Source organism: Rattus norvegicus, chromosome 2, assembly GCF_036323735.1.
Source record: "Rattus norvegicus strain BN/NHsdMcwi chromosome 2, GRCr8, whole genome shotgun sequence".
In the NCBI taxonomy this organism is placed as follows: domain Eukaryota; kingdom Metazoa; phylum Chordata; class Mammalia; order Rodentia; family Muridae; genus Rattus; species Rattus norvegicus.
The window spans coordinates 15,817,032-15,843,129 of record NC_086020.1 but is presented as its reverse complement, the minus strand read 5'-3'; the positions used below and the strand labels follow the sequence as shown (position 1 = coordinate 15,843,129).

Below are 26,098 nucleotides of genomic sequence, written 5' to 3'. Positions count from 1 at the left end.
GACCATTAACTAGCTTCCCCATGCCTTGCCTTACCCATCTGTAGAGAGGCCACAATGGGAGCATCTACTTAAAAAAGACAGCTATGAGGTTGACTGAGTTACATTTTTTGTTTTGTAAAAATGCCCACTATGAATTATTCAAATGCTTGTTATTAGTAAATTTAGAGTACAAGATGCTTTGGATGGCAGTGCCAGAAAAGGATGCAAGCTATGAAAGTAGGAGGGGTCAGACAGAGATAAATGGCTCATGGTTAATCCTGAGAGTTTAGCGCATGTAAATGTTGACATATATCTAGTTTGAGGCATGGAGAAAGTCTGATTAGACACAGGGAGATGAGTGAGGAATGTTACATAGACCAGAAAGATGGAGACAGTCTGGGAGCGGTGCTGTGAGTCTGAGCCAGGACACTAGGATGGGAATGGAGAGAGAAGGGTTGTCCTAACAAGTGTCCTGGAAATAGAGTTAACAGGACTAGGTGGACTACAGAGTAATGGCACAATGACTCGGAGACTGTGGGAAAATGTCTCCATGTAACCAAGCTGAGACAAGAAAGAGAATGCTTATCTACTTGATTGGGATTTTTTAAGGCACACAATAAATGTTACTTCTACTCCTTGTGAAACTATATCTCTTTTTTTTTTCACTTGATTTTGAAAAACTAACAACAGAGGGTAAGAAGTATATAGTTTGGCTGCAGTCTGTCATTGGCTTTGCAGTTTCTAAGTCTGAGACCTTGAGTATAAGTGACAATGTTAAACCTTTGGACAATATCTTTTGGTAATTTTGCTTTAATTTTCTTCACTGAGAATGCAGACTTTCTGGCTGGCCTTGCTTCCCCTTGGTGCTATGTGATTCTCTGACACCAGCACAGATATATTTGGTCTTGACATATGACACTGGCTGGCATCAAAAAGAAGGTGGCGATGAGTGAGCTTACAAGCAGGACCTGGCTATGCTCAAGACTAAATGGCACCTGCCACAGGTGTTCCTTGGAACCAGGCTCAGAAAGGGCTGCTTGCTCTGTCTAAAAGAAATTAAATAGTTTTTATTTAGTGATGTAGAGACTGAAAATTATACATGTGTGATATGACATACCAGAAAATCCTATCTAGTAACGGGGTACACCCACAGATTTTCCTTTTGACCCCTTGTGTTTCTGTATCTATATGTATGTGTTTGTGTAGGCATGGTCATGGGGTCAGTGCCACAGTCAATGTCCAGGAAACAATCTTGAGCATCGGTCTTTGCCTGAAACACGGACCTCATCCATGCTCACTGTTCTATGTGCCTGACTAGCTGGCCCGTGGGTTTCTGCACATTGTCCTGTGTCTGCCTCCCACTTCTTTACAGGAACATGATATCATTACAGACACCTCAATGCTGAGACTGCCAGGCATGCTTAGTAAGCAGTTTGCCCCCTGAGCCGTACCCTAGCCTGAGTCACTCTATTTTTAGATATAAGGAGTCTCATTCCTGTGGCATAGGTTCGGAGGCAGTAGGATGAATTTCCTTAACTCCTGAGACCTTTGGAATGATCCTACGCTGAGGCAATTTTTATATTTAGAATACTGAATATCTCCTTTATTCTTGGAGAATGGTTACATCTAGTAAGATGTCTGACAACTAACAATAAGAGCAAAACTGAACAACCAACCACCTTTTATTTTCCACATCAGATTCGAAAGTATCATTGCTATTTATAGTAAAAGACCATTTGCACCCAAGTTAGTAACCATTGCTCCCACTACTGGCTGTTCCTTTAATAGTAATCAAGCTGGCTTCCTGAACTACCGAACACAGTCAACGCATGGAGACTACTCTTGGGTTATGTTCTGGTCCTACCCAACCAGTATGTGACTGCTAGTCTCACCACTGATCATAACCAGTGTTTGGCTAGGACTTCAATCCTGGAAACACCTGACTGAACTTGGTCTGGTTCTTGAACTTTGAGCTTACTCTTTGAAAAGTATTTTTTGCGGAGAAAAAATTGAATTGAATTCATTGCCTAGAAAAATACTATTGAATCTATTTACTAGTTTGGCTGCATCTAATTTTTTTATAAGCTATTTAAAATACGAAGCTACTGCTATTCATCCTTTCTATCTACTTTCTGTGTAGTTCTGGAACTTTTTCTGTACCACTCACGGAAGCAGTAAAAACCTAATACCCAGAAGAGATACCACCTCCAACAGATGTATGTATAAAAATGTTTTTGTATGCCAATTTTCCTTATCTTCTTTCTTATAATTAGCAGGCTATTATATTTGACCCGAGCAAAATGTTTTAATTAGGCTGTCCATGCATATTTCAATAAACTTGATTTTTTTGACACTTCAAACATAACCTTGTGTCATTCATGCCTGCCTCCTCCTATTTTAGATTTATAGCATGTTCCACCTGCAGAATTACCATGGTTACTTCTATGCCTCATACTAAACTAGAGATGGCACTTAAAAGTCCTGTGCTACATTATGTATTTGCACTGAAAAGGAAATCAACATCTCAAAAATTCCAATATTATAAATTTCTTTGCAAATATGAAGACACATGACAATGAGATAACTGGTCATTGTTGATGATATTCCTAAGAGCTGAAGTGTATTTGAGGGGTTTTGTGGTAGTGTAGTCTACTGATATTCTGTTATTGCCAAATGTGATTTGATTACCAGTATTGTTGAATGACTGCAATCTTTCTTCTGTTATTTCTTTATGTACCCTTCTTTAGAAATATATAGAATATCAGTTCGTTGTGTGGACATAATTGATTCAATTAGGGACTGATTAACAGAGAACATAAGAACTATGGCCTCTATAAGGTACTATTGTCTAACAGTGGTATCAGGGATTGAGGTGATCTGATTCGAACCTACACTTCTCTGCAGACCAGCTGAAGTTATTTGATTTTTAGACTTCTTTAAAATATTCTTTAACTGCATAAGTAACACAAGTAAATTCTCTTCATTAACAAATTGGATATAACAGTTCTGCTTGGCTTCCGTTGAAGTTTTATTAAGTAAGACTCTAGTTAGTAATTAGTCCTTTTGTAAGTTACTGTTTAACCATTCCCCCTTCTGAAAGAACCGTAGTATTTCTTGGAAATAACCCAACAGACTGGCCCATAACACATGCTGCAGCACTGAGGTCTATGCTCACCTGCACTGGTGCCTGCACCGGATGTGAGGTCTCCACCCATCAGACCACCTATGGAGAAGAGAGGAAGATCAAAAGGAGAAAGGCTAGGGGCCAACAGGACGGAGCACAGAGTCTTCAGCACTCAGCATTTGTCCTCTTCTGAGACACAAGCGTAAACCGTGCTACCTTAGTCACAGGGCTGACATTTGTTTTATTGTGACATGCTGTGTTCAAATGTTAAAAATACATTCACTTACTGACATTTTGAAGAGCTTTTCTCCACCCCCACCCCCCAGGAAAGATTACATTAGAAAAATACAGCCTTATAACAGTCTCCTCATTTTTACTATTTCCAAGTCTGATTTTCTCAAGAGATACTTCACAGAAAAATTCCACTTCATTTCTACCATGCCTTGATATCCACATATCTGATGTCTAATTTTTCTATATATTTTCTAACATTATTTTTGGTGCAAAATTAATTGACTAGAATTTTTATTTTCTCATAATTGGCTAATATACCTAGCTGAATTTCATTTAATGGCACAACAAACAAGTTTTCTTTGCTACAGGTTTGCAATATACTAACTAATTGCTTATTTAAGAACAACACAAAAACTTGCACTAGCAGGATGACTCAGCAAATCTTGGCAGTTACCACCAAGCCTGAAGGCCTGAGTTCCATCCAGGTCCTACATGGTGGAAGAGAACTGGCTCCTTCTCAGTGACCTCTGATTACCGCACAAGGGCTGTGGCTCCCAAGTCCCAGTGACAAAGAGATAAATGAATAGATACATACAAAATGACAATGTTTCTTTATAAGAGTTGTGAACTTTCAGTAAGATTGAAGATGATCATTTGAGAAATTAGAAAGAACAAGATTCAGGAAAAGTAGTTGAGATTATCATCTGTTGTGATTTCTAAGTTGTTTGGAAGCCATACTTCATAGCTATTAATTGTTTCCAGCTATTGAAATCACAGAAGATGTTTCTAATATTTTAAGGACATGTTTCCTATTTCCCGGCAAATACAGTTTTGAAGACAAAATACCAAAATAGTGAATGAACACGAGTTATCAAATAGGATATTCAAAAGTCTAAATACGAACTGAAAGGAATCTATATGACAATTAAATGTATAATAAAATTCAGTCATATTATAAAGGAGAGAATGGCACAGCAAAGCCCTTTGTACATATTTCCCTGGTTCAAGATTTATAAAATCTTCTAGAGGAAAATGTCCTTCTGTCAATAAGCTGCTCTTAGTACAGTTAAATGTGCCTAAGCTATTGAAAGCACCCCGTAGAGTACTTTCTTAAAACCAGAATGTAAATACACAATAGACTGCTGTATGAGATTTAGAAATACAATTATTTTTGATGCTGCTTCTGGAACTATGAAGGAATGGCTTAGTTATATTCAGTACACACTGAATTAGTTCCCACTGTGAGCTTGGCAGATCAAATGGGCATTCTTCCTTTCAAGATTCTTCAAGTCCAGTGGAGAAAAGACATGTATTCAATACAGTACATCATAACATATTTAGCTGGATTCACATACTAAGAATGTCTGGTTTTTTTCCTAGCAATAATTTCTTGTCTCTAGGCCATTGAGAATTGGGCAGCGACAAGGATATTTTATAATGTTGAGACAAATCTGTGGCAAGTGGACTTCAGTGGCTGCACTTCTGATTTAGCTGTGTTTTAATGTCATACAACTTACACATTTCATACATGCTAGTCTACTGGGAGCACACGTCCTTTCTGCTGTATATTCTTACTGGGATAAGGTATCTCAAAATAAATAAATAAATAAATAAATAAATAAATAAATAAATAAATAAATATTGACACAAATGATTACATACAGGGATAAAATGCTACTAGATAACACAGAGGGCAGTCTCACAGTGACAGTTTAGTAGGAAGAAGAGAGAAAAGGTTCTTTATGCAGAGGGGACTACAATGAAAGTGTGTAGACTAGATATTTGACACACTGTTCGAGAAAGAAGAAAGGATGAGCTTAGATAGCAACTGGAGGAGAAAACTGACAGCCAGAAAAGACAAAGTGTGCGTTATGTGAAACACTGAAAGACAATCAAGAACTTCTGCTGTGTCACAGAGAGTATTTAGTAAGGGGTGGATGTTGAGCAACAAAAGAATACAAACAGGAAGACAGCACACTTTCTAAGTAAGAAAGCTTTCAGTACAAGTGGTTCCTTCCAATGCCTCGGGAACGTTATGTCCTCTTAAGGACCTACCTGTGTTACCTGCACTTGGAGGTCTATGTGTCACACCAGGAGACATACTATTCCTCTGCAGAGAAGGGTGGGCCAGTGGCAGAAGATTAGGGTTTCCCAGTGAGCTGACAGGGTTGCTGTATACCAAACTGTTATGACTGGACACTGGGATGGTAACTGGCATCTCAAAGTTGGGAGGTGGAACAGCCTGTGGGGAACACAGGAAAAACCATGTAAGTAAGACAGACGGATTCGAGCACAGACGGCATTAACTTGGCCAAGGAAAATTCCAAATTCCAAATTGTGCAGTGTGTAGATTACTCCCAGGAAGGGGGGAGGGTTGTCTCAAGATGTGCAACCATAGATTGATTTCTTCCCTGTGCTTAGAACTCTTTCTCTGCAACCGTTAGGAAGCGTTTCACTTTTCTGTGAAACAAAGCCCTATTTCATTAGACACCATTGTCTTTGAATTCCATTCTATGAAGTAATAATTATTCATTTGTGATATCTGAATCAGGTGCCAGAAATGATGGTAAGATCAAAGGTACGTGACTGTGATGATTTCACAGAGAAAAGGGGGATTAAAATGCAAAGCTGATCCTTTGCTTTAATTGCTTATTGAAGCATATTTATGCAGAAGTTTAATGATATAAAATCATCTTCAGGCATGTGAATAGCACATATAGTTTAATTATTATTTTTAAAAATCTGTCTGTTAATAGCAAGTCAGGAGATAATAGCCATTTTATGGCACAGGTTTCAGGGAGTGTGTATCACTTAGTAGCTCACATTTTAAAGTGATATCTCAGGAAACAGGCAGTGCCTCACATTTTGCTGTATAGGTATTGCCCCTGCCTCATGGCAAGATCTATATCCCAAATGAGAGAGCTGGCAAATGTTTAGCGAGCTGAAGCTGTGCGGATGTCTAATTAGAGTGATCCAGGCTCCAATTATTGATTTTTTGCTATTATTTTGGCAACTTAAGCAAAACTATGTTTCTGTTTCTGCTTTCAGTAACTCATCATAGTGGTAAACACTCTTGTCTTTCTCCTTTTGTCAGCATTACGAGTGAAAATACTGCTCAAAGACATGCCAGAGGACTCGTGGTATCACGGCATATAGCCTTTATCATGAAAAATTGGGTTTGTGTGTGTACACACACAAAAGATTCCTATGAGCCTTCTGAGGTTTTCGGTAAGAGGTGTCCAAGTTTAAATGTGTGTTTGTTTGTGGCTCACATCTAGTTTGTTCTTGTTGCCTTCATTATTACCAGTTGTTTTCTTTAGAATTTCCTGCAGCTATCTGTAACTGGTCGATTGGCTGGCCTGAATCATACATGTGTCTGCAGTAACACTGTGTTTATGTTGTGTTAACTATACTATGTTCTCTGTTTATATCTATGCCCTCATAGTCTTCATTTCATGCCTTTATTTCCTTCTGTGTTATTGATACTATAATATTGGTAAAAGCAGATGTTTTACAACTTTCAAATGACTTTGACTTTTCCTCATTTTTAAGGGAAATAAAAATGCTCATGTGATATGATAGTATGTCTGTCCTTTAGGTCATTTGTGGATTGAATACAAGATAATAGAAAGTGACTTTTGGATAAATCCTATAATCATTGAGTATAAATGCATGGTGATCTATCAAAGTGTGGATATATGCCCACATATCCAAAGCCCTGTTAAACAAGAAAAATTATTAATGTATGCTGCAGACATCTGTAGAGTGATAAATATATCCTTTCACTGACATGCCATGTGAGAATGGAAACTAACTATGAAGACAGTACGGTACTAGGGCTCATCAGCCTCCACCATCAGCAGGCTGCACCATCAAATCGCTTTCTCCTTGTCCTGAGCTCCAAATATATCAACTAGGCCTTCCAGCCACTGGTGCAGACGGCAGCAGCAACACAAGTGGAGTAGAGAGGCCAAGGGCCCGCCTTGCAGCAGCATCTTTCTTACTGGATGTTTGCCGGGGCTCCATTCACCTACAGATATACTTTGAATAGTTCTCTCTTGCTGAAACAGGGCTTTCCCTCCTCCAGTGATTTCTTCTTCCTCTGTGTCCTTAGGCCTGCAGATAATAGCAACTTCTAGGCTCCAGACCCCAAAATACTTTGTTACTCCCTCAGGTTTCCTTTAACCCTATCTACATGTGTAGTCCTTTTAACAAGCTTTCTTCAGGCACATTTTGAGCTTGGCAACTGTTTCTGGCTATGACTTTAGACCACAATATTAACTCTGCAGATTTTGAATGAGGACATTTTGAAATTCTGGGTGGGCGTGTGAACACCCTCATTCCTAGCCACATCATGGTGATTCCTACAGTTGCCCTCTGATAGACCAACCTACTCTGGGCTTTACCTTTCTGCTTTTTACTTTCAACAGACACCACTCAGGACCTTGATCTGTTAAAATCACACATTAGATGACAACAACCCTCTCTCAAGTCCCCACGAGGGTACACATTTTACCTAAAGGAAAAGTGCCACTTCCTCCACATTTGGGCCTTTACCAACCTACACTACTTACACCTGCCAGCCTGCCCTTGCCCTCTTTTCTTACTCTTAACCAAATACCCTGATTAATTCCAGCACTACGTCTAAACCTTTGCTCAAAATCTGGTCATGCGGAGAATGTCCACCTTGACTGTCCTATTATCCTGCTCATCTTTACACCCATCTTTAGATCTCTTTCTCTTTTATTCAAGTCAAAAACAGTTTTGACGTTGGTTGGTAATAGTTCTTCCTCAAAGTACTCAAGGTCTGTTGCTACCAACAATTCAAAATACATTCTCATATTATTTGGATATTTTTTTCTTTAAAGGAGAAGTTTTGGAGTATATACCCCATTCATATAAAAGTGTAAGATTATCATTTCCTGCATATTTTTTCTATTGAACAGGCACTAGGGTATATCAAGTAATTTATTTACTTGATATAATTTAACACTGTCAGTATCCCTTCATTGTGTATAATTTTTCCTTTTTCAAAATAGTAAAGTTTAAAAATGGCCAAACATCATTAAACTAGTGACTGAATCTGGTTTTGCTCTTAGTTCACTGTGCAGTACAGATGATTATTTTGGTGCAAATCTTGTAGTTAGTGATCATATAGTTCACATCTATTAGGTAATAGTAAACTACCATCTGTGGTCCACATGACTAACAGTTGACTACTACATCTGAGGCTGTGGGGAAAAGTCAACTTTAAAAACTTTCTTCCATATTGATTTAAAAGTCCATACTTTAAAACTACCTTTGGGTTGCAAACATTAATCTGCACTCATTGTTCCTACCCAGGCATCCTCTACTCTCATTGGGTCCTGAAGACTTGCTACAGAGTTCAGTATCTCCTCATAATGAATAGAATGTTGCCTGGGCCTCACTAGAGGGCCAAGCCCTTCTCTCCTCCCCTAAGAGATTAGAGGCTCTTTCACAACATAGAAGATGTTAATTATTATGCAATGAATGAATAACCAGTTCAATGCAAGTCAGTAGACTCCTTTTTCCTTCTAAGCATTATCCTGAAGAATGAATGAGTTTCTAGCACATTGAACCGTAACAACTTGAGGAGGATTGCTAAAAAATTCATTTCTGATTAGTTAAATGGGAGTCAGATATATTCTGATACCAGAGCATATCAAAGAGTTTTGAACTCATAATATACAGCAGCATCGGGGCGTCCTCCGTCCTTTGTGTCACTGCTGCTGGTCATATCTGGGATTATCTACAGCGCCTTGAACATACACTACAAGCTTAAGATAACCACACTGAGATGCTATTCTAGAAATTTAAGATTAGCCTTTCCCCAAGAAATCAGCCACAGCCTCAATCACATAATACCTTGTTACTAAATCAGGAAGCCGTTTAAAGTTCCCTGACCCTAATCTTCTTATCCATGGAAAAAGATGGCTGCGTAGACAAAGGCACTAAGCATCCCTAAGTACTTGGGAAGCAATGTGAAGACAGAGTAACATATATTTTGAAGAAATTTGCATTATTCTTTTTCTTTTTGACTTTTAAAATTAGGAAGCTTTAAAAGATCTATTTTAAAAAAATTTTTTTGCCTCAAAAACAGAAGCCACCCCTAAAGTTAGTCATCGTGTGCCAGTCTCTAAATGTTTAGAACACTCGACTCTGGAAAGTAGAATTTGGAGTGATCACATGAAGTGCTGTGAGAAGGGATGGGGATCAGGAAGACAAGGGGGCTTAGCTCTTGTTTTCAGAGGGCGAAATACTTGGTGATAGCAGGACATAGTCCCAAGCTCCTCTCAGGGAGAGGATGCAGGTGGCCCATGTCCTAAGTAGGAACAACGGCTGAGAAGCTTGTAGCTGCTGTCTCTGAACCCTGGTTCTTGAATGATACATGAGTCAGGGGAACATATGAACCCTTGATTTCCCCCAAACTTTCCATGAAGAAAAGTCAATAAAATCAAATAGTACATTTTTGATAAAATATTACTTTTAGTTAATGCTCCTTCTTTTGTCCATGTAAACAACTGAACTGAATCCTCTGCTTTATTGTTTTGCCACTAATTGGACTACCAAGCGGCAGAGCTCCTGGTAGAGGAAAAATATTATAGAGTTGTAATGACAAGTGACTACTGACTGCCCTTATCTCGGTTTCTTCATGGCTTCCTAGTGGCTGTAGCATATATCACATCTGTCCCTCCCTTTACGTCCTCAGTGTCTGAACTTTCATCCCTGCCTGAGCTCTGCTGAGCACCTGCTCTCCCTTTCCCTGTATTCAATGCCTACACAATTATGGTCAAGTGAGAGCGTGTCCATCCTGACCTAATTTACACTACCCACTTGGGTGCTCGTCCAGTCTGCTACTTCATCATCTCTGATCATCTCCACCCACTATTTGGTCCTCCAGACCTATGCAGCCAATCATTTCCCTTTCTTCAAGCATTCTTCCTTTGCATATAAATCAAGTGATTTTCAAATTCATTCTACTGTTAATTCTGCATATAGCAATGCTGCTGTCTTCATAGTCCACCATTTCAGAAGAAAATACAGATGTCTCTATTTGCTCTCTCCTCATTTCCTCTTTCTACTTCTCATCCACTCGGGTCTTTTTGCTAATCCCTGGCTCCTCCAAATGGGGCTGTTTTTGCTTGCCACGATGCCCAGCATGAACTGTAGCAGAGCAGCAGGAGGAAATGCTGGTCAACAAGACTCCAAACCACCCATGAATTATTACATGTAATTGAGGAATAGGGGCATAAATTATATTACTCCAACAGGTGACTTTAGTATTAAAAGTTCTATATTAAAAGGGAAACATTTCACACTGGTTCTTTGAAAGGAAAAACACAGTCTTGTAATGTTTTTGAAAGGGTTGGAAACACTCTCTGCACACAAAGGGCAGAGTGTCCTTGCATTGCTGTAAATGTTTTAGCAGCTGTGGAAACTGTCAACAGAATGAACTCCCAGCAAGAGAGAGCAATGTGCAAGACCTGGGCTTCTCACTGTGGACACCGAGACACTCAGGAAGACCTGAAGACTCCATGGCACAGGGAGAGGTCATGCGGCTCCTTTTCCATGCTGTGCCCATAGACTCTCTTGTGTGTTTCACCTCCCGCCACACATTCTTTTAACACGTCATGTCTCTTGACTTTGGACATTTTGCATGACAAAGGGAAATGTCTCAGGGAATCTAGATGAGTAGCCCATCTTCTTTCCCCTTAAAACACAGGGACCTGATCTGTGGATCCATGGTCCATACATTCTGACACTTTGGGGGTTCAGCTTTTCTCCACATTTAGGCTCCCCTATGCTGACAGTTACCAGCAACATGGCAGGTGCATGCTGCTTTCTGAACTGTGCAGAGGAGTCCTGTGGTCCGTGGGTGGGCACTGAAGGTGTTGCCTTACGGTAGCCCCACCTTTAAACCTTTGCGCACACAGCTTTCTAACAGTTTTTTTCTGTATATAGCAAGAAAACTCAGGCTCTGAGAACTACAAGTTCAACCAAAGAAGCAGTTTGTTTCTCTTTTCTGAGTAAAATCAATTCTGATGGCTATTTCATCTTTGAAGAATTTTGCATACAGTTCGTAAGCACGTATGGAGTTCTCTGATGAGGGAAACGCTGTGAACGTGTTGTGTAGAACACTGAAGGGTAACGACCTTTAAGACTGGGAGGGGTGCATAAGAGGGTTTTGAGGAAGGAAAAGGAAGGGAGAAATGATGCAATTATACTATAATCTCAAAAAAGTATTTAAGGCATGAAACTTTGAAAAAAGTTGTCCGCTGATAGTATTTCATTTAGCAAAAGAAAAACTAAGCATTCATAAAGACAGAGTTTCTAATCAGCACTATAGTTTGCAAATACATTTTAAAGGGTTCATTTCAACCAGTGAAGGCTGACTGTGGCAATGTTTAATTTACTTTGCGAGTGCAGTGTGGATATGGTTTACAGCTTTTGGCCTTAAACATCTACATGTATAATCAACAAAGCCCAATTTCATGGCGATCTGCTCATAGTACTCAGGATTGGGCTGCTCTGCTAACTTACCAGAAGTGTACTTTTTCTGACAAGGAATTAATTCTATAGTGAGACGCTTGTGTACACATTAGGGTTCAGGTACTAATATTATTAAAAGCATTTGAACCTTGAGTGGAATCTTTTATGCTGGAGAATTAACATTGTTTGTTTGATTGTTGCCTAAATGTAACAATGAGGTAGGCATCTTCTCCCTATACATCTGAACCAAAAACAATAATGCATGCATAGTTATTTTTCTTAACCATCTGGCAAGGCATATGATTGATTGTTAGAAAATGTCTTAATTGGTTAAGAGAAAATTGAGCCACATGTTAAAGCATGGAAACTGCTGGTATAGGCAAAGCACATAATACCCTGAGAAGAGCTTTCAAATCACACAGACATTGAAGTCTTACCGTTAGCTTTCATGCAGTCTGTTCCCCGCAGCGCATTAGCTTTAGCCCTTCAGTGCTGTAGGTGAATGTCGTGTGTGGGGAGGGGCTGATGGATCATTCAGAGTCTAGCCTTTACTTAGTGATATCTGTCGGTGTACATGGTGGAGTAGCAGTTCCACTCCTGTATCCGGTCTCTGCATACAACATGTATGCGGAAAGCGAGTCTCATGTTTTAGTGTCCTGTGATGACCTGCATGAGGCCGTGTAAATTCAGGGCACAGCACATGGATCTTTCTCTTCTTCCTGTGAACTCTTCTACCTCTGAGTGAACTTCTCCATGGCAACTCTTTGAGTTGACGCAATTTCAGTATCCCACAGGGGTTGCTTTCTAAATGCACTGCCTGTGGGATGAGATGGCTACTTCATCTGTCTGACTTTTCGATGCTTCTTAAAGCAAGCCACCACCGAGGGGGTTAAGGGATGTTACTGCAGCGGTTATCAGCAGACCGGCCATCTACCTTGGGTACTTACAGGAATTTTATGACTCTTGATCATATTATCAAATTCTTCATTAATTTTTTTGTATTTTTCTTCAGTGCGTGGGGTGAGTGCGTAAGAGGAGTCAGGATCAGGGCTTTCAGAGCCTTTGTTTTCTTTCTTGTTCAATGCCTGCCAGGTTCAGAGAGATATCAAGAGTAAAAACAATGAAGGGTGTTCCGAGTACTTACACACAATCTTTGCCTGCTGATCATTAGATCAATATCTTCGTTAATTTTCCTGTACTTGTCCTCAGACTCAGGGCTGTGACCTACTGAATCGTCTGCATCGGGATCGGGGCTGTCACAACCATTAAGGCCCTTCTTTCTCAATGTCTGAAATACATAATGTGCAAAGTTCAAACCTAGACAAAGGCTGTAAGAGACATTTAGCGATGTTACAGAAATTCAAGCTCTCCAGCATTTCAGACTATTATATACGCTAGACTACGTTTGGGGAAAGAAATCATGAGGGGAGAACGAGCCATTTCCACAGAGTACTCATCACTACCTTAACAAAAGGAACAAGGAACTGTTTTGTTTGCAGCTAAATTCAGTCAAGGGACAAAGAAAGGTAAAATATCTTGGTACAGCACGCAGACAGAAGTATGTAATGAAAAGTAATTACAAGATGCAAAGTGTAATGCGGTACGATACCCTTTCCCACAGAAGTACAAGCAGTCGGGATGCTGCAAGGTCATTTCAGAATCTATGCCAAAAACAGAAGAAATAGTGCAAATGTTATCTCTCGATTTAACATAGTGGTTGGAGTTGCTATCCTGTCTTGTCCCTGGTGCTTGACAGCAAAAGGGCATTAAAGAAGCCAGCTAACCACCAAGCACTTGTGAGGAGGACGCTCATTTGGGAGAATTATTTTTGCTTGTTAGAGTTCTGTGTATCTGTAAGATGCTGTACTGAAACTTCTAATATTGGGAAATTATCTCCCTAAGCAAGAGTAGGAAGCAGCACCGGGTGGCTGAGCTTAGGGCTTCATTATCCTGAGCTGGGTAAGGACGACAGCACTGTACATAGACAGCCAAGTCAGGAGTTATCAAACAGCACACACTGCTCCTGGTTTCAGCAGAGCACGAATCAGCCCGAGACTCTCCTGACACATGAAAGAGAAGTCAGTGGCTTCTCGCCAGCCTCCTGTCTCCCGATGTAGGTCTGCTCTAGTTTTAGCTGTCACTAAGGGATAAATACCAATAAAACAGTGTAACAGTTTGGAAAACTATGAGTCAGGAGTCCTGAATTTTACTCTTTTTAAAAAACCCATTTTTCAACGAACTATGTACAATCAATCCAGTGGACAGAAATAATGTGGTTTTGGAGCTCATAAAACCTCTGATTAATCATATAACTTGACATGTTACTAATTAAGAGACTCACACACCATTTCTTATTTTTCCTGGTACTACTAAGGTTGGTTACAAAGAGATGTACCACGGCTCTGACTAAAGGAAAGTCCTCAGAGCTGATCCACATTGGATACAGGACTCAGATACAAATAAAGCAAAAGCTGAAACACCCAGCCAAGGGTCTGAAAGCTGAGGTAACACTGCATCCTTGATTTATGCATTTGAGGACAATAAAATGATGTCATTTTCAAGGGAGTATCCAGTTTAAAATCCAAATCCATTGATTTTTATCACCATGCAACAAATATAATACTGCTTAAAATTACTTTCAGAGGCAGTGAAGGCTTGTACTTAAAACCAAACTGGGAGCTATCATTTCTCAGCATCTAGGACATAGTGCAGCTCTGTAAATATTTATTAATGTTATAGTGGTATTATATAACAAACATATGGTTACAGCTTATTATGTGGTAAGATGTTTGAATATTAAAGTGAATATTTTGACACAAGATGATGAAATATACATTTATAATCTTGAGGAATTTTTAATTGGTGGGGCCACCTGTCCCCCTCTCATGAATTTACAACCATGTATTTTGGTCTAGAACAAGTACTCACTGAGGTCTCCCACAATAACATTAGAACGGACATCACAAAACTAATCACTAGGCTGCTAATTCTAGTTACTAAGTTCTTACATTTTAAACTCTCTCGTTAGCATTATTTCAAGCACAAGAGCATTCCACTTGGAGTATTGTATGTTTTTGCATTGGCCTCTATAGATTCCTGAGCTTTAAAGGAAACTAAGTGTCTTGCATTACAGTCAACATATCTATAGCTAATCTACTTCTAATCTATAAAATGAAGAATTCACTCACAGGGCTGGTGAAATGTCACTGCCACATAAGCATGAGGATTTAGTTCCTCTATTACAGACTAATATAAAAAGCTGGGCTCAGTGTGTGTGTCTACAACTCCGAGACTTGGGACAAAGGGTGCTGGAGACATGTAGATCCTTGGAGTTAATTGGCTAGCTAGTTTATCTGAACAGGTTAGCTTCAAACTCAGTGAGGGAACCTACCTCAAAAATCAAAGGTGGAAGGATATCCTACATCAACCTGTGGCATTTACATGCTCAAACACACACACACACACACACACACACACACACACACACACACACACACACACGACTCAACAACACCTCTACATGTGTTCATTCATATACCTTCCCCTAACAAGCACTTAACACACACACACACATACACCACACCCCTCTACATGTGTCCATTCATATCCCTCCCCTCACACTTAACACACACACACAAAACATATAGAACACATATAATACCTCACATACACAATTTAAAAAGAATTCACTTTCATAGAGAAAAGTAGGTAAGATCAAGAAAATATTTAGCAGTCTTCAAAAGTAACATTTATATTTCCATAAGGCGCATTAAGATAGCCTTATAAAAAACCTTTAACTTAAAACCCTCATATGATGTTAATTTAGTCTTAATAGACAGTAGATTTTTTTCAATATGTATTTTACCCAACAAATCTTATTGTAAAAAGTATCGTTGTTTTGATATGCAGATTTCTGACAACAGAACGCAAGGGTTAGGAGAGGCCTATCAACTGTCATGACAATCCATCTGGCACATGCATGTGTGCTAAATATTCTCACAAAGCTTTTGGGTGGGCAGATACCGCGGCTTACAAAAATTAAAACCCTGCTTATATTTCACTGAAATACCTCTACAAATGTTAACTCATTCTCTCTCACAAGTGTTTCACTGAGAGTTTAGGAACCCTTAGGACTAGCCTCAGACTGTACTGCCAAGCACTGTAGCTGGAGCTTGGTCACCGCTTGGGGACAAACTGTGGCTTTTCTTTCCCTGTCCAAATATTTGATTTTTAAGGAACCAGGAACGCAGACTTCGTCTCTTGCATTCACGTTCACCTGCAGAAGTCTACTCAACGCTAGATAAATTAAATTGAAATGTTAAGGACTTAAGTTTGGGGAAATTCTTAGGATGAAAATATGAAGAAAAATCTATACTTCTAGAAATATTTTTTTAAGACAAGGTTTCATGAGGTCAAGGATGACCCTGAACTTGCTCCATCATGGCAATGATCTTGAATTTCTTATCCTTCTGCCTCTGCCTTCCAAATGCTAGAAGGTATGCGTGATTGCTTTTGGTTTGTACTATGCTATGGATCAAACTCCAAGGTTTGTGCTTGGCAGACAAGACCTTTACCAACCCAGCTACACTCTCATCCCTTTGGTCAAGAGTGGGAAGGTCTGCTGGTCAACAAAACACTCAGTTCATAGAGTGAGAAACCAAACAGCAACAACAAAGATCACTAGTCACTTTGTACCTGGGGCAAGATGTGAACTATTGAATGCAAACAAAACTGCAGGCATGGCACTGTAAGGAGCAGGGGAAAGCAGTCACTGATTCTCTCCCAGTGAATTCTCCTTGTGTCGGGTGACATTATCTGGCAATAAATATGACTGGTGTGGAAGCAATGATTTAAGCTAAAAAATTGTGTTATTTAAAAAGGCTTTTTTTGAGACCCAGAAACACAAAATCCGAGAGTGAATTAATACTGAGTTCTAAATTCCCATAATCACATAACCAGAACACTGGAAAAATTGTTCAAAAATATTATCCTCAGCTGAGTGCTTGCATAACATATTTCTGCCAAGAACAAATGATTATGGTGGAATTATAAAGCTTGGAAAATGGAAGTGGTGGCACCGACTCGCATGCCATAGTGTGAATGCAGAACCAGAGGAACAGTTTTATCTTTATTATATTAAAATCTACAGCTCTTTAATGATGACAAAGGAACAACTGTTAACTCCAGCCAAGTCTGTCTATTCACAGTAATGAGTAGTCAATATGAAGTAAGGGGCTTACTAAATGGATCCGAAGCATATTCCTTTAGGGCTTTTCTAGCAAAATCATATTCTCTGCTGTTGGCCTTGAAAATGTCTCTGGTATTTTTATCTCTGGAATCTCTGGTCAGGTCATGCGTATGTCCATTCTATAGATGAGTCGTATATATGGTATCCCTCAGATGAGGGAAACAAGATTTTGAAGCAATCTTTTCCTAGGTACGTCCTAAAACCACCAACTTCTCTCACAACATATCTAAAGAGACTTTACCCCCAGAGAACTCTGCAAATCTTCAGCGACACTGTACACTGGAGCTGGCTTGCCACAGAATGACACCTTTGGGATAGATCAATTGAGGCTTCTGGGGGTATATTCACATAGCGAGCAGAGAGCAGGCGCTCTTAGAGAAGTGATTAGATTGACAGAAGGTGTCATACGCCGCACAAGAGAAGGGAGAATCCAGGCAGGTAATCCAAGCCTCATTTGGAATCTCTGCTCCCAGACATGCGGACATATGGACACACATTACTGCTTCTGTCCATCAGGAGAGCCTGGAATATGCACAAACTGATGATGGTAGATGACAGGTGCTTCAAAAACTCTAATGAAATCGATGTAGGGTAACAGATTCTATTCCATTACCAAAAGGAATATAAATGAAAAGGAACGCCACATGGAGTCTTATGCCTTGTCTTACACATTATGTTATCAACTGGGCAATCTCTTTCCTATGTAATAATTTAGCTATGTATTTTTTTCAGTCTTAGTTTTTTTTTTTAACAAAATCTCTTCTCAGTATAAAAGAGGTAACTTAAATTCTTGGTCCTTTTCAATTCTACGACACCATATATCTCTCATCTTAAGGCTATTTAATTAAAATTCAACATTTTTCCTCAAAGAATTACTATCTCATATTAAAAGCTTCAAACCAGCCAATTTCTCTCGTATGTAGTTTCAGTCCTGAACAACGTATGTTTTCATTGTCTTTTTACTTTTATCTGCGCCTAACTATACAGACGGAATTTAAAACCCTTTTGTGAAAGCCTCCAAATTAGTCCCATTAACCTTTGTTAAAATCCGAAGACTCATGCTTTCTTGCATAACGGTACTTTCTGTCTTCGGAGGGTTCATGTGTCAAGAACACACGCAGGAATCTTTACTGTTAGCTGCATGCATGTTGCATTCACACAAAGAGCAAGGAAGAAAATCCATCCACTTAGGAAAGACAGCTTTCTTTCTCCTAGTTTTAAATCCTCTGGGCTGAGGAGGGAAAGCACTTGTGGGACAAACTCAGTGGGCTCCTGCCAGGAAACCTTGTCAGTAGGTGGAGCAGTGGGAAGGAAATGGCCACTGTGTGCAGGGCCTCCTAACACTGGCCCAGGACACGGCATCATCTGGGACTGGTTACCCTAAGATGTTCCTTTAAATACAGAATTAGGAATATAAATTCTGAACAGAAGTATAGTGTGTATCTCACTTTATGATTTCTAACAGAGCTCTTCTACAGGGCAAGACTAAGAGCCGAGGAATTTCTCTCCTATAAACGAGGTTTTAATAATCAAATCAAATGGAGTTTTAATAATGAAATCTGTAAGCATTGTCTATACTGCATTTCTGTATATCACAATTCTCTTTTGTTATTATTCTGGAAATGGAAACGATACAACAATATACTGGGAGTTTATTAAATCAGCATTTTTGTCTTTATTAGGCAAGTGAATCATGTATAAAAATTAACTCAAAGTATCTATTTGTATTAAAAATCTAAAAGAAGTTGAAAATATAAAACTATTACACAGTTTATGTCTAGATTAATATTCATTTTAAGCATATCTTCCATTCTACTGATGAAGTGTGTGTGTGTGTGTGTGTGTGTGTGTGTGTGTGTGTGTGTGTAGGTGTGTGCACAAAAACATAAATACAATCTGCTGCCAGTGTATTTGTTGTTTGGGTCTATATTGGTTTCTGGCCTGAACAGTTTGTATTGGATGACCAATAAGGGCCTCATCCCCAGGAGAAGCAAATTCTTGTACTCCCACTAGTCCCTAGTTGCCTAGAGTTCTTTGTCTTGGGGTGGAAGCCCATGAGATTCTTCTCTCTTCCACAGTAGCATGCTGTTACTGCCATTCTTCTCGATTGTTTACACTGCCATTTTTAGGAGAGACCGTTACAGTAAACTTCCTGCACTCTCGCATTTACAGTGCTTCAGTTCTCAATTCTATGATGCTCTCTGAACCGTAAATGCAGGAGCTGTGCAGTAGATGTATCCACTGGGGCTGGACTCTCCTATCCATTGATCTCCACATCGTTCTTAGTTGCAGAGGAACACATAACACTGAGGTTATTTGGTCATGTCTCAAGGAGTCATGTCATTTTATATTTACCCAAATTATATACAATACAGAAGTACACGTGTGTGCATATATATATATATATATATGAATGATATATGTGATACTATATATGAAATTTATGCCACTCAGGCTGACAATACTCCTCATAAGAACCATAGACTAATAAAGACCCCAGTACCATGTATGAGATCCCCCCTTCTATACTTGGTCAAGGGGGTACATTATAGACTATGATGCAGTCCTTCAGGTTGAAGGTAAGCCTGTATTCTTGAAGACTCCACACCCTTAGGAAAAGGACTTGGATGATTCAAGGTAGATCTAACCAGAGAACCTTTTTACTCAGATTTAGCATCCATGATTTCAGAAAATGCTGTGCAAGCTGCCAAGAGAGGAAGCAGTGACAGCCCTACAGAGCTGCAGCACCCATGAATTATAACAATGACCATCAGGGCAAGATCTGAGCGAAGGTGCAATATGTGGCCCTTATATGGTTGGGGTAACCCACAACTGTCTCATTGGACTTAAGGTCCTTTCAAAAGGACGGAAGTCATACCTAGTAGTAGAAACCTCCCAAATTTCGTAGGCTAGTGAACTAGTGAGGTCTTGGACCTGGGTAAAGAATCTATTACCATCATTTTGCTAGACCAGCATAATTCCTTACTACATTCCAAGTCTCATCCTTACGTCCACAGATAAGTGTAACTATCATGCCTCACCAAAGAAGCCTTTCTTAATCAAACTGCAGAGCTGTGGTGCTCAGTCCCAGTGGATGACTTATTAAAAAAACTCCTTCATATAAGCCGCAGGGAGCATTTGAGAAGAGGGACAGATTATAGAAGCTAGAGGATCACAAAGTTTGCTATGAGACTGTGACTCCTAGAGATGTGAGAAGCTCCTCGTATAAAATCTCACCAACATGACTGCTTAAACATGAGCCTAACACGGCCAACAACAATAGACATGTCCAAGTGGACAGAAAAATGCCCATAATGATCAACCTACACTACAGGCAACTACAGAATTCTGAGAGTGGGAGAGATAGTCTTCCCCAGGGAAGAGCACATCCACTGGTACAATATTAAATGGTCAGCCCTGAAAATGTACAGACAGGTAGCATTCTAGAGACTGAGCAGGTTATACTTAGAAACATGCATGTATATTAAAATACATATATGAAGCAATGACTTTGAAAGAGAGCAAGAGGGTTTGGAGGGAGTAGAGGAGAGGGAGACAGGATACATTATAACCTCAAAAGTAAAATAAATAAAATTCAGTTTGTCTTTATAACAAATGGAGACTACTATAGATTTTATTTTTGGTTTATGTATATTTCTCAGTGTGGGTTTGAGCATGTGAATCTAAGTGCCTGTGCAGCCAGGAAAAGGTGTTGGCTCTCTTGGAGCTGAACTTGGAGCCATTAAAAAGAACAGGATGCATCTAGCCCTGCAGTGACTTGATGTGCAGATGATACCTCGGGGGAGGGGGAGATGGGGGGATCTTCTCCTTCTCAGAATAAGGGGAGCATGGAATTGGGGAAGAATCTATGTGTGGGGTAACTGGGAGGAGAGGCTGATGTTGGGATGTAAACTGAATAAACAAATTCATGAAAAAAAAGCCAAACATTTTTTAAATGACAGTATTAGAGGGAATAGACAGATGGGTCAGCAGGCAAGAGTGTTCATTGCTCTTCCAGAAGACCTGAATTTGGTTTTCAGGACCCGTGTTGGACTAACAGCCCTGTAACTTCAGTCCTATAGCACTGGCCTCTGCTGGACCCCACACTCAAATGCACCCATCTCCTGGCTCCATGTAAAACTAAAAAATAAAGCCTAAAAGAGATATTGGCATTGAAGGTTTTCTTTTTTTCAGTAAACTATTTTTCAGTAATACAGAGGACATCAATTAAAATTTGAATGGCTCTAAGGTATCAAAATATTACCCCCTTTTTTTTCCTATTGGTCACAGATTATTTCACGTAAGCATTCAAATATGACAGCTCATAGAATTATTTGGACTGCAGTGTAGGTGAGTCATCTGGGTCTCCTCCTGCTTCCATAAGGTAGGATATCTTGGTGCAGAAACAGTGGCTGAGGCACCCTCCAGTGGGGCTCGAGGAGTAAGCCCGCAGTCTGTTCCTCCTTCAAAGCACAGCAGGCATGACATCATGCCTGCACTGTGAACCCCTCCCATTACTCAGCTCAAGCAACTTTTTTTTTTTACCACTCATGCATGGGCTTTATTATACACATTTCCTGTTATATCCTTAATCACTCATTATCCATCATTTATGAGTTTGTATTCTTGGGTGCATTAAGGGGCTTAAGAGGCCCTTAACAAAAGCTTTTCCTGGTTTTGTTTGTTTTGTTTTGTTTTTAAATTCAGCACACAATAGTCTGATATATTTTAGTGCTCAACTCAACAAGTGCTTCAGAGCTGAAGGAGCGATCCTTTTCCTTTTCCATGTGAACTTTTGCTGGGGTCTCCCAACTGAACTGAAGCTGTCTGACTGTGAGGCGGAGACACCGGTGGGATCCAGACCACTTCATGTCCACTTGCTAACTGCTACTCGGTCTTAGGTGTTGCCTCTGCTCCTCCAGATGCAAAATGGCTGTCTGATTATAGTGTTCACATTGTTGCAGTCTTTCTTGCTATTTCTGGGAACTTCTTAAAGCACAGGCCTGTTAACTTGTTATCCTTTATTTCCTATGGCATGGGACCTAGGACATGGCAAAAACCAGATGGTTGGGAAGTAATGGAGAGACTGAAATGTATACAGAGAGCAGGAAAGAACCTACAAGCGTCTGTCAGAAGGGGAAGCGCAGTGCTTTCCTTATGAGAACTTGCCTCTTCTCACTACTTTGTTAACTACGTCACACGATTTTTAAAACTTGCCATCTTAATATCTTTTAAGTAATTGTTACAAAGTTGTTATTTTTTGTAATGTTTAGTTTTTAAGTCAGAAAACAGCATGGGGCTGCTCATAATTTGTGATTTGAAGTTACTTACAAATAAAGGAATTTAATTGCATAGCGTGGGGGCTGGGGATTTAGCTCAGTGGCAGAGCGCTTACCTAGGAAGCGCAAGGCCCTGGGTTCGGTCCCCAGCTCCGAAAAAAAAAATTGCATAGCTTGACGATTAGTGGGTTGATATAAATTTAAATCTCAGGATAGGTGACCATGCTACAGTGGTGAGTGGAGGATGTTGTGAGTATATAATTTCTAGAAGGCAGAAGGAAAGTGAGAATGAATTCATCATAGCAAAGAAAGAAAGGGACAGGTATTTTAAGCAGAATGGAAATTATAGAAGAAACAAAAACCAATCAAAGGGAAGAGCAGGGGGAAAGGTTTGTGAAAGTGTACAGTACACAAGGTCAGTGAGCATGTTTCCATACTCTTGAGTACAGTCCGTCTTCCTCCAGAGGGGACAAAAACTGCTCGGTAGTCCCCTGTTCTTCTGTGCTCTGGGATTAGCCTTATTTTGAAAACAACTTAAGCTGGGGAGAATTTGCAAATATGAGTAATTCCAGAACAAATCAGGTAGTGTAGACTTCTAGACTAACTTGTGGCTGGGATAGAAGAGTACTGAGTTGGGAACTCGGGCACACTTCGGCCGTGAAACTCTCTGACATCCTGAATTCAGCACCACTGTGAAGCTAAATACAGGAAATACGCTATGTGTCAAATAATGTTCATAAAGCAAGTCAAATTCAACAAGGACCTGAAGAATAGCTGATGCCGACAATTTCTCAAAAAGGGAAGAAGAAGGGGGAAGAGGGGTAGGAGGAGGGGGTGTGGAAGGAGGAGGATTAGGAGGAACAGGACTAGGAAGAGGGGGGAGGAGGAGAAGGAAGAAGAAGAAGAAGAAGAAGAAGAAGAAGAAGAAGAAGAAGAAGAAGAAGAAGAAGAAGAAGAAGAAGAAAGCCACAATGAATTAAACAATTAAGAAAGAGAGGAAAGGAATAAATTAACAAAGATCAGGAAGCAGGTTTTGTGAGAGTATGAAACGTGATTGTAATTTCACGTATGAATCTTTTTAGACTGTGGCACTTCCGCTGCAAATCTGTTACAGGGGAAAAGGCTGAATCCAAAGTCATTGGGAGCTTTAAAAATAATTCTTCAGAGCAACTTCTCGTATAAACTATTCACATTTTGTACTAGAAAAAGTAGATGCATATGCTATCTTCAGTAACTGCATTAATTTTCAACGTTCACTTTTGTTTCTTTGTAGTTTCTTGTCTAGTGTGCGTCTTCCATCCGGAAGTAGGGTTGCTGCATGACGTCATTTGAGAGGACAGCGGCCTATACCCTACTCTCTCTTACCTGGCAGTGCGACACTTCTGTCAGTCACTATTGGTCCCACTTTCTCCTGGACTGAAGAGATCTCTATTTATTTCTCTTCCCATTTTATTCCTTGATTCCAGCTCGTCCCTTATCCAGTCCCCTCTCAGAAAATGTTACAACTTAGCTGTCTGAGCCAGAAGCCCAGAAATCATCCCCCACGCTTTAATCACCCCCTCTCATCTGTTGTTCATCTTGTTTTTCTGTCACCTATCCCCAGTCTGCTTAGTTTCTGACCCCACTTTCCACACAAGCATCCGTTATACATCAGGCAGGGTCTAATTAAAATGAAAACCCAATTGCATCATTGCTGCTTTTTATAAACCATGGAGGCCACCAACAGCCGCGTCCCACACAAGCATGTACAGCACCGTCTCTGGCAGCCTCTCGCTGTGAGTTCTTCCCTTGCTTTCTAGAACACTGTGTTTTCACCAAAGGAGAATCTTCCAATCATTTCCCACACCTGTAGGTATTCCCAAACACTCTTGATCCATGCCCTTCATCCCTGTCTGCGATTTACTTGCTTAATTTTCCCCCTCTGCTTTGAGGACCTTAGTCAACTTAGAAGAGCTGATCCCTAGAGTTTGGATATTTCTTGCTCCTGAGATTGATTGATTGATTGATTGATTGATTGATTTTCTGTGGCTGCTGTTCCCGGAAGTTACCACAAGGAGAATAAAAACAGTCTGAAAAAAACCAAAGTATTGCAACAGGTGTTTCTGTACCTTTATTTTTGGTTTCCCTGGGAAAACTCTTGATATACAGTGAAAACTCTCTGTTGGTTGAATTTCTGGTCTACTTCTAGCTTATCAGAAAGGCAGAGGATACATAGATTTTTCTTTGAAGCAAAAAATAAAGATGTGAGGCTAGCGATGGGTTCACTGATATCTGAGGACATTTGCTAATACTTCAGAAGGAGTATTATTTTATTCCTAAGAGAGTCCTATGATGTAGAAGCTACATCTTTTCCTTGCCAAAAAACACTTCTACCGCCAGCCTCTTTGAAGGCAGAAGAGAAGTAAGAGCTCTAATGGGCTTGACTCTGGCCCATTTTCCCTCACCCAATGGGAAATCCCTCTCCTTGCCCTTCATTTATAATATAGTTTTTAGGACTCCGGTTACAGGCTCAACATAAGCTGGTAATAGACCTCAATCTGGGAAAGACATGAATTATTTCCCCAATTTGTTTTCCATTCCTTGAGTTCTTCCCTGGTAGGCATGGAAGGGTCAATGCCAGTTCGCAGGCAAGCTTCACCACAACATCATCACTCTCTTCCTCCTGCCACATGGGCATTTATCACTCAGAAAGCAGCCTGTTTCCATCAAATGCTGGCATTCCATCCCTGTAGAATGGTTTTGGTTATTCTACAGTAATTTGACAGCAAAAGTAGGGAAGGGCTATTTATATAACACCTCTCCAGTGAGTATAGCATGAAGACTTTGCAGGTCCTGAATTCTAACATTCCAGAGACTTGCATTAATGACTGTAAGCACAAACTAGCAATGGCAGCCCCTGTCTCTGACATGTTAGAAAGTATCGAAAGTCTGAGGAATATATAGTGCCACTGGGGTGGTTTAAGGACAACCTGTCAGTCATCCACTGTGGATATCCAAGGAAGGAAATCTGCTTGTGTGAGAACAAGCTTCCATGTCAGAGAAAACTCTTTGCCACTGCACCCTGGTTTTGTCCAGCACATGGATGCAGTTTAACTAACACCGTTGTTAATAAAAGAACAATGGCATTTAAGGCTTCTGTAACCATGGCTCTTTTCTAAAGTGGAATTACAGCAGGAGCCGAAAACCCAGAGAGAGCAACTGTTAGATGTGAATGCAGGAAAGGCACTGTTTGTATACCTCTAGCAATGGCCACTGTAGAACTCTGGGATCCCCATTCTCATGTAAAAGATAAAATAGAAAAAGGAAGAACAGAGCATGGGGGATGTAATGGAGGGCATGGGATGTAGGTCAGTGGTGGAGTAGTTGACTAGCTTTACAGGGTCCCTGGAAAGGCAGTTAATATATCTCTTTTATTGTCTCTAGAATTGTATACTTAGCATTTACTTCATGTCTGTATGCTATGTCTGTTATTGCTCTTATCTCATCTTTTATTTTTTAGATTGTAAGATGAATGCAGACAGGACGTCTCTGGAGGGCTTTCTGGTCTTGGCAATTAGCAGAGTATCTGACAGTAGGATGTTACAACAAATCAGTTAACTCTTCTAGACAGGAGTTGTATAGAAGAAAAGTGCTAATGACAGCTTATGAATACAGCAAGGAGCCTCAGACAGGCTAAGAAGCTGCTAATGGCTAGAAGCCCAGCTTCCTTCCCCTACATGTGGA

General features: G+C 40.0%; 1 protein-coding gene and 1 long non-coding RNA gene across 23 annotated transcripts in view; one reads left to right on the top strand and one right to left on the bottom strand.

The window, feature by feature from the left end:
* The window catches only part of LOC103691412 (uncharacterized), an 89,395-nt gene extending 82,482 nt beyond the window's left edge, over positions 1-6,913 (top strand). Inside the window, exons 2-3 of one of the 2 annotated variants that reach the window (XR_005500474.2) lie at positions 2,120-2,195; positions 6,432-6,913. This is a non-coding gene — a long non-coding RNA (uncharacterized LOC103691412). Of the gene's footprint in view, positions 1-2,119; positions 2,581-6,431 lie in introns of those variants that run through there. The other variant, XR_010063693.1, reaches the window with a different exon arrangement.
* Mef2c (myocyte enhancer factor 2C) overlaps positions 1-26,098 on the bottom strand; it is a 162,908-nt gene that overhangs the window by 28,510 nt on the left and 108,300 nt on the right. For 11 of the 21 annotated variants that reach the window (XM_017591163.3, XM_063282317.1, XM_063282319.1 and 8 more), the window contains 3 exon segments: positions 12,993-13,136; positions 5,393-5,579; positions 3,155-3,202 (listed from right to left, as the gene is read on the bottom strand). In XM_017591163.3, the coding sequence (XP_017446652.1) occupies positions 3,155-3,202; positions 5,393-5,579; positions 12,993-13,136 (379 nt within the window). 21 annotated transcript variants of the gene reach the window in all.